The following is a 15,500-nucleotide window of genomic DNA, read 5'->3' on the forward strand; positions in this document are numbered from 1 at the left end:
TCTCTAACACACACATACACCCACACACACATACATCCCTCACAATTCACCGAGTGGCATTGTCCTGCCGAGAGATGTGTAATGGAAAAGATAAATGGAGGATAAAGCTAAGGTGACAGGACCGAGCATGCATGTGTATATGTGTATTTGCATGTGCGTGCGTGCGTGTGTGTATGTGTGCCTGCATGTGTGCACTGCACAACAGACCAGCAAACCATCTGCTCATCTCCTCTTAATGAACAAAGCAAACAGCAGGAGTCAAGGCTGTCTCCAAATCTGGAGTCTCTTTATTGGTAAGCACACACAAACACATACATACACACATCTCCGTGCTGTTTAATCTGATTATCTTTGATTGAGAACAGGGGCAAAGCAACCTTTTTAGACCTCACTCCTACATCAGTGACAGAGAAGGTCTGAAACACAATTAGCAAGCTGTTACTGAGCTCTGCTTTGCAGTCACATCTGACCACAGGCAGCCAAATAGACCTAATGGGTGGGAACTAACCAATGGGAACTAACACAACTGCATCTGTTGATGATGGGGAAAGTGCAACACTATTAGACAGCTGTTCGCCATATCTTTTCAAATGCACTAGGCTTTGGATCCACTGGTTCTGGAGCTATCACAGCCAGGCAAGAAGCTATACACACTTTTTGATGTGACTAAAACTGGCAGCTATTGGACAATAAGACAAAGCAGGGCCTCTGCAAAGGAAGTCTGGACCTTGACAAGATATGACACTGTGTGCGTGACGCCAGATGACCATAAGAAAAAGTCATTAAGCTAGACTTGTGTAGTCACATCCTGCTCAAAGGCCCTAGAATAATTTACATGGGTAGCACTCTTTGAGAAAGCTGAAGTTATAAACATCTGCTGTGCTGCATAAATACTTATTGCATACCTAACACTTGTCACAGGTGACAAGGTTAAAGATCAGACTTCAGGCCTTGATAATCCCCTTGGATTAGTTTATAAGATAACAGCAAGGGGGCACCGTGTGTAAAAAATACTGCCTTTCTGAGGGTCATCCAGCTGCAGCATCTGTACTGTTGAAATGCCTGATATTTTAGCATGGATACAAAAACCCAGTTGTTATTGCAGTAGCTTTTAACCTGAGGATACAGACCTAATGGTTGTGTTCTCTAAGCTGGCTGATGGAGGTGACCCAGCTCTCAGAGATGGTGTGATATGGGTATATGAGTATCAATATAGTATATATAAATTTGCTCTTTTGAGCAATATAGAGCATTTTCTTATCATAGTAGATGCAATTAAAATTTTCATGTTTACAGTTTTATTTCATTTTAAAACTTTTTTAATCTACGAAGCACTTGAAGCAACAGAAAACAGTGAGCTGTGGCATGTCTTCAGGAACTGATGGCAAAATGAATCAGAAAACGTTCACAGAAACGAATGGGTGTGAAGCTGCACTTATAAAAAAGGGCATCAGCGACTGCCGTGCATGAGAAGGTTTTCTTGTTTCCAGATTGATAAAACCATGATGGTTTTATTTCACCGTGCTTATACTGAATCTGTTTTATCCCTTTCCTTGGTCTCATAGTTATGGATATATATCTGTAAAGAACATAAACTCACTTAATGAAATTGTTAAATGGTTTGACAGGCTGAACCCAGCATACACCAGATGGTTACAGCAGTTGGTTTGATTTTACTTGATGATTTGCACCGTTTGCATAGTGGGTTTCAATTTCTTCCTACTGGCTGAAGGCTTTTGGTCTCATAGTGCACAACATCAAATTTTAAAAACAGCTTTCTTCCAGCAGCTATCAGTCAGATAGACATATTGTAGCTTTCCTACACGATATTATGTGGATTCTCTAAGCATGTGTTTATCTGTGATCTATGTCTGTATTGAAAATGCACACGTCAGGATGAATGACTCACTACAGCAGACCAAACCTGCCTATGGGTACAAATAAAGTAACCCGAAACTGAACCTGAATCTGAAGTTCACCCATAAAAATGTCTGAGCAGCGAGACTTATCCCGGGCTCAACACAGAACAACAGCGACCCCTACAGGACGAATTTCTTTTAACAATTTTGGTTTCTGCGAGAGAAACCTTTTAGGTGTTGTCGGGCTTCCGTAGCGGAGTCCTTTGCCCTGCCTTTCTCTCCACAGTTACAGCATGGATCCTGTCTCCAACTTTATTTCGGTGTTTTAGTGTCACTTTGGCGCTATATTTGGATTGACAGCCGTCGCCTGGACACCGTAACGTACCTGGACGTCATGTTCACAACCACCGGTTCTCGTGGCCTTTGTAAGTATCCTGAATTCGCCGTTAAAACCACAGCGAGTCTCAACGGACTCCTAGCTTAGCTACCTGACGTTAGCATTGCGCTGTCATTCATTTACTCAGAACGGTATCTATCAGTTAAGGCTTCGGTTTGTTAATTAGCACCTGAAGTTAGACGTTTCCAAGTATCCAGTTTGTTCAGCTAAGGCCTCAGAGTTCAAATAAAGTGAATATTATGCTAACTTCGTAGTACTGAAGTGGCTGTGTGTCTATGTGTGCCCCGCCTCTGTATACAAACAAGCCCTTCCGTCTTCACAACTCTTGGGCAATATTTAAAGAATATCTAAATAAATCGATGAACAAAACGACGGTGTTACTGTATTGCTGTTAATTATACTGTGTGTGTCTTTGACAGACAAGGCTCCTCTGTCGAAAAGCCTTCTTCTGGTTCTAAATGGGCTGACTGTTATGCTCACCCTGCTGCCACGGTACCAAGACCTGTTCGTGTACCACCTGCAGGCTATCACACAGGAGCATCAGGTACGGCCCGGCATCTACAAGTGTGTTTGGGAGTGAAACATAGAGGGAACGCTGAAACCAGCACCTAGTGCCATCTGATAGTTTACACCAGGACTAAAGACCCTGAACAAACACACCTTGTCTCGGAGGACGGACACCTGCTTTGTTGGTCTTTCTGAGGTTTTGCTTATAGACTGTCTGCTGAAGAAACCCATTTTACCTGTTGAACTGCAGAATAAAGCTGTGGAGTAAAATTCCTGTTCCAAGAATTTGCATGTATTCTGGTGATGCAGAAAATACATAAATGGTTTTTTTTTATGCTTGTCCTAATTTGTCACCATATTTGTTTTACATCTAATAGAACACAGGTTAAAACAGATTAAGTTTGTAGGTTATTTATCACAAAGAATATTCAGTCAACAAAGTTACTTTCTTACTTTTACTTTCTTAACTGAAAGTTAACAAACAAAGAGATGTCCATGCTTCCTGCATCGGGGGGTGGGACAGTGTTAGACCTGAATACACTGAGTAGCATGTAAGATCCTGAAGCAGAAAGCATGGGTTGACAAAGAAAGGTGATATACACTGTTGTCAAGCCTGCTTACACAAAACCAGGTTATGTTGCTCAGTAGTACACCATCAACCAGGCAGCAGTGTGTGGTGTGACAGGAATTATCTTATCGTCCTATGTAATGACCTGTTATCACGAAACTAAAATTCCCCGTTTAGGTCACATGATTACATCTGAGTCTGAGCTTATGGAGATGTTATTTGTGCTAAGAGAAGTTGCTAAATGGGTTTTGAGTTTGTTTGTGTTTTTTTAATAAAACTTTTGTTGGAATTTATGGTAAAATTTACTAGTATTTGGTTCAGAAATGTGATATATCTATATCTATATCTATATATATCTATATATATATATATATCTATATATATATATATATATATATCTATATATATATATATATCTATATATATATATATCTATATATATCTATATATATATATATATATATATATATATATATATATATATATATATATATATATATATATATATATATATATATATATATATATCCCATTTATATATATATACATACATATATATATATATATATATATATATATATATATATATATAATCCCATTTAGCACACACACATGGCATTATTATACAGGGGTTTATTTGTTCTTCATATGTTTTGGATGCAAGTGTCTGTGTATAACTCTTCTGTCCCTTCTGTTGTAGGTGTGGAGATTATTGTGTGGCAGGCTGGTGTGTCTCGATATCAAGGACTCATTCTGCAGCAGTTTGCTCATTTACAACTTTCGAATCTTTGAAAGGAGATTTGGCACCAGGAAGTTTGCTGTAAGTATAAAAGCTATTGATAGATGAAAGCATTTAAGGAAGGAGTGTAACCAGAGATTTAGCTGAACCACAGTGAGGAGTGGATGGTCCTGGATAAAGTGATTAAAAATTATTCTCCCAAATTATAATTAGTTCATAGGTGTGATCAGCAGTCAGAATCAGCATGAGTTTCATCTCTGTTTTAAATTCACCTTTTAGGGAAGAAAATGCATAACTTCCTCATTTAGGTGGCTTTGTGTTTGTGCAAATGTTTGAAGACTCATGGGCTGTATATAAAAGAATGATTTAACATCTCTGTGTGAACAGTAAAGATAAATTAGAAGTGCCTTAAACCTCCAGTCTTTGTAATGGCCACCAATAAAAAGAAGCCCGATTGTAGAAGTCTGTGGGAAAGTGAAACTCCCCAGCTGTGACTTTAGATAGAGACCAGGTTTATGGTCTCAGTCACTTTTAACTCATCTTACTTAATACAATGTGAATTTTTTTGTTTTGTTTTTTTTATAGGTATGTACTGCTCTGATAATCTTATATAGTGGTCTTTTTTTCCCTTTACCAGTCCTTTCTTTTTGGTACTTGGTGTCTTTCTGCACTGATGGATTTCTTGCTGGCAAAGGCTTTCCAGTTTCTGTTTGACTATGAGTTGGAAGAACTGCCTTCAGGACTGTAAGTAGGATTTATTATAACGCACGTGCAGCATCACTAAAACAAAAGTAGACTTTTTCACTTTTATGACCTGTGACAATTCTGCAATTAAACAGTTTTCATTACCACAAGGGAGCCCAAACCTCAGTCCTCTTGATTTTTCCCTCTCTCCTCCCACAGGCTTGCACCAGTCTTCTCTCTGTTTGTGCCTTTCTACCTGTCTATCCCCAGGATGCCAGTCACACAGGTACTGGGTCGCATCCACATCACCAACAAGTCCCTGGTTTACATAGTAGGCTTACAGGTAAATCCCTATGGACACGTGGAAGTCTATTTTGCTTTTAAGTTTGAATTCTTACTGATCTCTGTTTTATCATCCTCTTCTTTGTGATACAGCTGTTGACTTCCAGTCCTTTTATGTGGCTCCTTGCACTCAGTGGATTGGTGAGTAAATAAATTCTTCTTGTCATTTGAATGTATATCTAGCATGTGTACCAGCATTTAAAACATGATAAGCTATTCATGACCAGCAGGGATAAATAATGGTGATTATCAAGGACTCAGCGTCAGTATGAGTCGAAGAAATCAAAATCAAATGATACCGTCATTTCAGTATTAATCAAACAGTTGATTGATTGATTAAAAAATATATAGTCATGTGAGAAAGAAGGTCTACCTACTTTCAGTTCCAAGGTTTTAAAGTAAGTCTATTATTTATAAGTAGTAACAGATGCTAATCTAAGCGTGAGCACCTCTATAAAGGCAGAAGGTTTGTCAGTGGAGCATTCAGGTATCTGTTAAAACAATGCCATGGAAGACGGACATCAGCAATGATCTTAGAATAGAGAATGTTGCTGCACATCAATATGGGAAGGCAATTGCAAAACAATTTCAAGTCCATCATTCTCTAATGATAGATTATTCACAAGTGGAAAACATTTCATACAACAGATTCACCCAAGGTCACATGATACAATGCTCAGAAAAATGTCAAAACTAGAGCTAGATCTCAGGGCTTAATTACCATTTTAATGTTAAAGTTTATGACTGTACAGTTTAAAAAACTCAGAAAATAGGGCTTCTTTGGATGAGTTTGCAAGGCAAAGCTGCTTCTATTCTCTGTCTTAAAAACAGACATGTTAGCAGAGCTTGTGTTTGCAAAGTTGCATCTAAAACAAAGACTGCTGGAGCAATGTTCTGTGGACAGACAAGAGCAAAGTGGAGATGTTTGGCCATAATGCACAGTTCCACATTAAGCAAGTAATGAACACAGCACACACATCTCATTCCAACTCTTAAACACAGTGGTAGAGGGGTGATGATTTGTTTTGTTGACCATCAAGTCCTCTGTATACCAAAGTATTCTAGAGTCAAATGTGAAGCTATCTGTCCAACTGCTAAAGTGTAGCTTAGCTAACTGTGTCATGCAACAAGAGAGTGTTCCCAAAGTACAGCAGGAAATCACCAACAAATTGGCTGAAAAAGAAAGTTAAAATCCAGACCTCAACTTAATTGAAATGCTGTGGCAGGATCTTAAGAGAGCTGTTCTAAAACAAATACCCACAAACCTAGATGGACTGAAGAACCATTGTAAAGAAGAGTGGCCCAAAAATCCTCTACAAGGAAGTGAGAGCCTGATAGTCAAACAGAAAGTGATTACTTCAAGGTATGACAGTTATTGAATCATGAAACGGGATTATTTTTTCAGACACCGATTCTCCATTTTGGCTTAAGTTTTGTTAAATAAATAATGATTAGGTGTAATATGACATGTGTTGTTCATCTGAGGCCGTATTTAGAACTTAGTAAGGACCTTTTTTTGTCTTTTCTTTTTTTTCTTTTTTCAATGATTATGATTTTCTTTATGCCTAAATCCTTGGAATAAAAAAAGAGGGGGGGGGGGGATTTTCTTTTTCACATTACAGGGTTTTAAGATTTGGAAAGCTGATTAGACCAAGCAAAGCTTTTGAAGACATGATCATAGACTTTCTTTGACATCTTATCACTAAAGCAACTGAGGAAAATAAACAAAGGATTTATTGGAGAGGAAAATATTTTTTAATTCCAGCTTTACTTACAGCCCTATATTATTTTATATCTGTGGAAGCACTTAATATTGTTGCCTTACTTTCTACTGTGTAATTTAATCTGTATTCAGTAAAGATTGCTATTTCTGTATTATGTCCACATGTACTTTTATAAATATGCCTTTCAGATCTCAGGTGGACTGTACCACTCCAGTGTCCTACGGTTACAGAAGATCCTGTTTGTCCCTGCCTGGGTGTCTCGTATTGGACAATATATTCTGGAGCCAGTCTTTTCAAGTGAGTCCATCCTTTCGTAATAACAAACACAAATCCTGTCTAAATCCCTTTTACAAGGACAAGAGTTGCAGAGCCTGACGTGGGGTTGTTGTCTCTTTCTGCCTGACTTAATGATAATAATATACATACCTTTTAGGCATTTGACTAGTGCTGTGATGCAGAGTGGCTTAAAATGATAAAATGTACCGCTGTCACTGCTGACTAATCTTTTTAACTGCTGGTTAAAAAGATTTTTTACCTCTCAGCTATAAGGCTGATATTGTCGTCTGCCCACCAATCTATGAACTCATAGATTAGGTTTTACTAAATAAAGTGTGAACAGATGGAGTTAAACTAAAAATGTGCTTTTTATGTTAATGTGCAGATTACTTTTACCTCTTAAAATATTTCCTCGATAAATTACTTACCTTTTAATGTTCTGTTTTAAGTAGCTCTTCCTCTCTAATCCCTAATGTCCCGCACACTGATTTTAAGCCTTTTAGAGTGCTTATCGGCCTCAAAATAGTCAGTGCTTAACAATGTCAAATTCCCTAACTGAACTATTGTTCCCTGACTGAAGCGAAACATAATAGTAATCTACTTTGTTCACCACTATATAGGATATGAGGTCCTGAAACCTCATAGAAAAACTGAATTTCTGCTAAATGATCCATCATAGCTCTTATCCACTCGTGTACAGATATGTTATGATATTTTTAAGATGAATCTGTTGTTTATATCTGTGTTTGTCAAGGCTCCCAACCTACCAGCGAGACACCTCTGGGGATGGGTGCCACTCTTGACGTTCAGAGGCAGCAGAGGATGGAGCTGCTCGACCAACAGCTGCTACTGGCCCAGTACAACGAGGCCAGGAGGAATGCCAGACAACAGCCACAGGTAGATGGACACAAAGACTTAAAACTGAACCTATGGATAGATCACCCAGTTTCTCAGAAATTAATTTTTCTTCTAATGCCACATGACAGTATGTGTACAGCAATGAAAGAAAGAGGGAAGTATGCTTACAGTTACGGTTGTTGTCAGACATTTAACCATGATCATTTAAGTAGGTAGGTGCACAACATTTGAAGTTATTAAAGTTCCTGTGCAGCCTCTGTAGGGTCCAGGTATCAACTCATGCTACCAGTAGTGACACTGACAGCCAAATGCAGAACTAGTGAAAAAGAGTCAGAAAACATGAGAAGGGGATTTTTTTTTTTAAAGTCATTAAAGATATATGCTGTACAATCATTGAGCTATCAGAGTATCTGGCAGATATCTGATATTAGTATTGGATTGGTTCTTCTCTAGATGGAAGTGAATAGTATTACAAAGTATTACATACTGCTTTTGTCTGTGTATTTGTGCAGAGCGGGTTGCTACAGTGGACCAGGTTATTCTCTTCACTGAGACACAGAGGACAGAACCGCGTCCCAGTGCAGCCCCGTCCTCAGCCTCAGGCGCACCAATCCACACAGCCACCTTCTCTGGACAACTCCCCTGTAGCAGAAGAACAGGTAGACGTTTACTTCGGTGTTCCTGTGTTTGTGTGAATGTTTCTGTGCTGATCTTTGAGCTGATTTTATCTTGTGTCCTGCAGGTTGCACGTTTAGTAGAAATGGGCTTTTCCAGGATTGATGCCCTCGAGGCGCTCAGAGCTTCAAATAATGACATTAATATGGCAACAAACTTCCTCTTGCAACACTGAGGGAAGCAGCTCAGTGAGGGGAAAGAGGTGACGGAAAGAGAAAGCAGGAACCAAAGCAGATGAGCGAAAAGCTAAGCAGAAAGCAAATAATTCAGAGTCAAAGAGAATAAATAAAGGAAAGGAGACGACAAAGAAAATTTGTACAGATTATATGAAGGCAGTGTCACTGCTCCCCTGAAGCAGTGTTAGGCTGCCCCAACAGGAGCTCAGCCTGATAGCAGGCTGATGAATGAAGTGTGAAGCACAGAGTGGATGTCATTTGCGTCATCGCTTTCTGATGGCTGTTGTAGTGTGAAACAGACGTCATTGCTCAAGGCAGATGAGTCAGGCCTCTAACTTAACAAGGTGCCCGAAAAAAACAAAACACAAAAATCAAACAAGTCAAGAGCTTTTCTAAGAGTACATCTTAAAAATAACATTCTCCAGTCCACTGGTGGAAATAAAAAGTAGGCTACTTCTTTCAAACAGAGTTGACAAATCAGCTGACATCTCACAGGCCAACATATACAGTAGCTATGTAAAGTAAAGTTTGTATCCCAATGTTTTGTCCTGTGTATCCAGAGTTCTAGACGTTGATAATTGGTTAGAAGTGAAAAGGGAAAAAGTGCAAGATTTTTGTGCACTACATGATCAGCTGTGCTGCTGTCATTTTATTTTATTTTCATGCTGCCAAAATTAAAATAAATTAGTGGGGACTCTGGAAAAAAAAAAAAAAGACTACATAAACAATATAACCTACTAAACAATGATTTAACAACACAGGTTTTGCTTCTTTACCTTGGCAGTGTTTCATGGAAGTAACAGGGTGCAACCCTTTCCTGCTTGAGATGTTTTAACAAAGCAGTTAGCCTGACTGAGAGATATGTAAAGAGCCAAACTCTTGTTGGGCTGGCTGGTTTCACCCATTTTAACTCTACAAGTACTGTACAGTGTTGTGGACAGACAGGCTGTTTGCTGGCTACATGGGCTATCTCAGGGTCCCTGAGGAGACTTTTCTGTCAATGACATAATCCCAATCACATGCGAGTGCACCTACACAGATGCACAGAAGGCCTTCAAGGAGGTCATATTTCATCCCCTTAACCATTTTTGTTTCTTTATTTCATGCTCTTGTATGCACAAACACATTGAAAGGTTATTTATTGTGTCTTAACTGAGTCTTTTTTTTTCTCGCTGCCAGCACATCTGTCTAATTCAAACTAAGTCTTAGAAGTCGGTTGATATTTATTATGCAATATCATGGTGAGAGGTTTATGGAGACTATGTGTTGCATAGTCACTAATTTTGTGTATATAAACATACATGCAAGAGAAGTAATACTGCAGCAGCAGTGTATCGATTTCAAAGATGGACGCTAGTTTTATATTTTGTGCATAATAATATTGATAATATATGACCACTGAGAAGAGTCATTTGTGTTTGTATTTTTGGAGAGTGATTTAAAAATATATGGATGTGATGACAGACTTGTTGCATGGTCAACTTTTTGATGGACTGTAATGAATCATGTTTGGTCTGTGGAATAAATCAACTTGATGACTGAATTATTTGTGTTATTATGATGAGTGTTTACCTTAAAAAAATAAAATAAAACAAGCCTGTGTTTGAAATGAGTCATAAGTTGACAAAACATTAATCCTAAGATGACATTGAAGTGTTTAGTTTGGTTTGTTGGAGTCATTAAACCATTTTAACCCATATAACCCTACATTACAACAATTTAATCTGATAATTTATTTCAACAGAAGTTCTTGAGTTCAATTCCACCATCAGGCCAGGGGGGTCTTTCAGTGTGGATGTGCTCCTCGTGTTTGCCTGGGTTCTCTCCAGTACTCTGGCATCCTCCCACATTCCAAACACTTACAGTTAGTGGGTTTAGGTTAATTAGTAATTCTAAGTTGCCCATAGGTGTGAATGCGAATGCGAATGGTTGTCTGTCTCTGTGTGTTACCCTGTGACAGACTTGGCGACCTGCCCAGGGTGGACCCTGCCTCTCGCCTCTACTAAATTTCCATTTCAAACATCTATTGATAGATATCCAAAAAAAGATTTGACCAAAAAATAAAAAAAATGATAAAGTAGATGTTAAATCCTAGGGAAGGACAGATTTATAGTTTGACTGACCTTTACCATATTAAAATACACTCCCTGGACTTCCTTGCTAGTACTGGGTTGGACCCCTTTTGGCACAGATTCAACAAGATTCTGGTAACTTTCCTCAGAGATTTAGGTCCATATGGGCTTGAGTGCATCACACAGTTGCTGCAGATTTGCCAGCTGCACATCTATCTCGTTTCACCGCATCCCAAAGGTGGTCTACTGGATTGAGATCCGGAGACGGTAAAGTCATTTGAGTGAACTCATAGGTATGTTTTTAAAAACAGCTTCGGTTGATTTGAGCTTTGTGACATGGTGTGTTATCCTGCTTGAAGCACTCATCACAAGATGCATACATTGTGGTCATAATGGCCCAAAGTGTGCCAAGAAAACATGCCCCCACACCATTACACCATCAGTAGGAGCCTGAATGATTGATACAGAGCAGGATGGATCCATGTTTGAATTTGCCAATCGAATTCACATTTTGGTGGGTCTGTGTGAGCTGTAGCCTCAGTGTCCCATTCTTATTTGGCAGGATTAGCACCTGGTTGATGTGCTGTGCGTTTTACAGATACTCTTCTGGATAACGTAGTTGTAACAATCTATGTAACAATTATCACACCATTCTCTGTAATCCCTAGACATGATTGTGTGGAATGATCCCAGTGGCTCAGTTGTTTCTAAAATAGAGTGAAATTGAAACTGTATACTACATTCAAAGTCACTCTAATCACCTTTCTTCCCCATTCTGATCCTCAGTTTAAACGTCATCAGACTTTTTTGAATGTGTCTATATCCTTAAAAGGCCGATTACATATTTCCATCAATGAGTAGCTGAACAGGTGGACAAAGTGGCCAGCAAGCGTACATTATGCATTTATTGTGGGCTTAACAGTGGATTGCTATTTGGTAATAATGCTACTTTTCAACACACGATGGCAGCCTTTTGCCGAGATAATACATGGGCTCAGTTATCTGTTGAAAAAAAATAGTTCTGTATTTATTTTCACTTTTTTGAGTTTGTAATTTCACTTCCTCTTGAGGTATCAGTTTCTTTCTTTTAATAGCACAAAAAGCAAAAGGAACAAAAGAGAATTAAGGGAGGCATGCATGAGTGGTTTGCAAAATATAAGCCATTATACATTACAAGCTAAAGCAGAAACAATGTGATTTAGAAAGATCAAAATCCAGGGTAAAGAGTTATATCCTTTTGTGCATATTAGAGCAACTGTGCTGTAACTGTACATAGCTTTTTGTTTTTAAATGAAGATCAATTTATATCACTTTGCTAGATGCTCAATAGGAAACCCCCAAAGTGACTGCAGCAGATATTACAGAAAAGCATTCAACTGCAATCTTACAATACGCGATTCAAAAACGTTTTTTTTAAAGGTGGTCATAATTGCTGTTATTGATTTAAAAAAATGCACCTACCCATGATAAGCTTCATTTGATCACTAGATGGAGACATCGAGTCAGACCCGTGGTGTTGTTATTGCCAGTTAGTTCTCTGCCACACCCACCCGCTCCCATTAAGTAGACAGCTCCAGCAGACAGGCTCGCTCCAGGGTGACTGAATATCAATGCGGAGAAATTATGCACGTCTTCACACCAAAGAGTTTTAAAATCACACAGTTCATCAACCATTTCCTAAAAAAATTAAAAATAAAAATAGAGGGCAGATTTATTGGACTTATTTGGATTACTGGATTTATTTATTGGACTTGAAATCTCATCAGAAATTTTGTAGAGATGCAATTTAAAAAACAACAACAACAACAACAAAAACCTAAAAGGCCGCCTGAGTTCAAAGTGACACAGTTTTATTCAGCCTCAGCTGATATATAAACCAGTCAAGCGGTGCGACTTTTAATGGCTCCTGAATTGAAAAGCTGCTTAATCCTCGGTGATTGAGATCTCTTTGTGCCACTGAGGTTTAATTAAAGACAATGATTAATAAGCAAAAAAAACTTCACGGACAACCAGCCTCATTATGGAGATCCTTTTGTGAAATGCCCACTTAATGTGCAACATTAATCACGCATTGTTTATAATCTGGAATTTTTGGAGATTTATTTATTTTTTGCCTTGATCTGATCTTGATATGTTTATATTAAAAACCATGCGTTTAGCCAGGAAGACCAGCAGCAACAGTAACAGAACAATGACGTATCATAGTTACATTCAGGGGGTTTCTCCTTGTCTGGCAGGAAAACCACTACCATTTATAGTACAGCTCACTGTGACCTTGAAGCATCAGCAGTTGTGTGGGGATATTTGTCATTTCAGTTAAGCTGTCTGTGACTCTGTTAAACAATGCCTACTCTATTGTACATCATGATATACTTTAACTGTATGATATACTGTAATAGGAGCAGAGTCAGCGGTGTCCTTGTGTTTCTGCACCTGCAGCTGCAAGTTTTAGTTGGTTATTGGTGCAGATTAGCTTTTGAGCTAAATTGTAGTAAGCGTTAGGATACAGACTTAGATAATTAATTCATAGGTCATGCACATTTAGAGTTAAATTGCATTGATTGTCTTGTTAGAGTTGGATGAGAACATTGATACCACTCTTTACTCTGTTGGTTTAGTAGCTAAAACAAAGAAAGAATGAAAGTGCTGCCACCTCCAATTTTATTAATAATAAGTGGTGAAGTGAGTAAATAAAAACAATGATGTTTGAAGATGACATTATTACCTAAAATGAGAGTATGGAGCAGGTGGAAGAGACCCTGGAAATGTGGAGGTATGCTCTGGAGAGAAGAGGAATGAAAGTCTGTTGAAGCAAAACAGAATACAGGTATATGTGTGAATGAGAGGAAGAAAGGTGTAACATTGAAGCTGCAAGGGGTAGAGGTAGTGAAGGTAGATGAGTTTAAATACCTGGGGCAAACCATTTAAAGCAATGGACAGTGTTTGAGAGAGGTGAAAAGCAGGGTGGAGTGGGTGGAGATGAGCGCCAGGGGTGATTTGTGACAGAAGGATGGCAGCAAGAATTAAAGCAAAGGTTTACAAGATGGTAGTGAGACCTGCTATGATGTATGATTTGGAGACGATGGCATCAACAAAGAAACAGGAGGCCATGCTGGAGGTGGCAGAGTTGATTTTCAGTGCGATCAACCAGAATGGAGAGGATTAGAAATAAGTAGAGAGGGATGCCCAGGTTAAGTCGTTCAAAGATGAAGTTAGTAAGATTGTTTGGTTTGCAGAGGAAGGATAGTAGATATACTGGAAAAAGGACGTTGACTGTGGAGCTGCCAGACAGGAGGAAGAGGAAGACCACAGAGAATATTCATGGATTTAGTGAATGAGGAGAGAGAGGAGGACACTAGGGATAAGGTGAGATGGAGGCAGTAGATCTGGTGTGGTGACTCCTAAAGGGAGTCATTGAAAGAAGAATGATCCAATTTGTGTCACTGCATAGCTTTGGAAACTGTAAAAAGCAAAGATAGATGGTATATTTTTTCTACATTTTTACATCAGAAAGCATTATGTGGTTACAAGAGATATGAATGGTTGTTCGAACTGATAATATAATTCAATTCAATTCAATTCAATTCAGGGTCTTCATGACAAAGACATTACCCAAAGCCTGTCATACCACACTGAAGCAGGTTGCTTCGGCCAAGCTGTGCTGATGTGTTTCTTTGATTTAGGACAGCAGCATAGTTCTGTAATGACAGACAGACTGAATGTGGAAAACTGAAACATACTTGACTATTTATTTTCCTCAGGCATTTTATCACGTTGTCTAAATTAATTCAGAATGCACTTGTTCTCATTCACACTTGAACAATGAACAATTCGGAGCTACTTAATAATCCAGCAGTTTCACAGGTCAGCCCCACTGGAGATCAGGTTGTGTTATGTGTGATCCATGAACTAAAATGGGTTTGACACTAATGTAAAAGTAATGCCTGGTTTTAGACCTAATAAATCCTATTTTTGTTAAAAAATAAAAACCACAACAACAACAACAAACAAACAGTGACCAGGCCTCTGCAGGAAAATAGCTAACGTCACCTGGTAGAAGTGAAAAAATTAATATAAAAAACCCCACACACAATAAAGCTGTGTAGGAGAGGAACCTGACCCATTTTTTAATTATTGGATTCATCCAGTTGAAATTTATTTATTTATGGGGAGAAAGGGCATTGTTTACCCACAAACGTAATGTGTTAGCGTTTATGTTTCAGCGTGAGTGAATTGCTTGCTGATGGCCCGCATGTATCACTTCAAACACCCAGAGGCCATCACCAGCTCTACCGATGTCTCCGCTCTGTTGCCATGGTGAGTGCATGCCGTTTTGTGTGGTTGCCATGGGGACCCCGTATTACAGCCCGCCGCCTGCTCTCTTCATGTTTCTGCACGATCATTTGTATGCCTCCTGTAGGCTAATGCTTTAACAGACATGCACAGGGAAGTGCCCTGAGGGAGCTCCTTCTGCAGAAACACGCCCAGGTATTCCTGACGTTGTTTAAGAGGAAGCTAAAAAAAAAAAAAAGGTGGGGGTTGGAGGTGTCTCACTGTGACTTTGCATGTCTCATAACTAAAATATGAAATATCAGCTGTATGATTGTAATGTTATACAGAACA

General features: G+C 38.8%; 1 protein-coding gene across 1 annotated transcript; it reads left to right on the forward strand.

Moving 5' to 3' along the window:
* The first annotated feature begins 2,094 nt into the window (after positions 1-2,094).
* On the forward strand, positions 2,095-10,348 carry ubac2 (UBA domain containing 2). The gene is made up of 10 exons (XM_031742232.2): positions 2,095-2,284; positions 2,676-2,800; positions 4,032-4,151; positions 4,708-4,814; positions 4,974-5,097; positions 5,190-5,237; positions 7,009-7,117; positions 7,851-7,993; positions 8,467-8,613; positions 8,697-10,348. The coding sequence occupies exons 1-10, from the start codon at positions 2,254-2,256 to the stop codon at positions 8,802-8,804; spliced, it is 1,062 nt and encodes a 353-aa protein (XP_031598092.1). The 5' UTR covers positions 2,095-2,253; the 3' UTR covers positions 8,805-10,348.
* The last annotated feature ends 5,152 nt before the right edge of the window (positions 10,349-15,500 follow it).

Source organism: Oreochromis aureus, linkage group 13 (assembly GCF_013358895.1).
Source record: "Oreochromis aureus strain Israel breed Guangdong linkage group 13, ZZ_aureus, whole genome shotgun sequence".
Taxonomy (NCBI): Eukaryota; Metazoa; Chordata; class Actinopteri; order Cichliformes; family Cichlidae; genus Oreochromis; species Oreochromis aureus.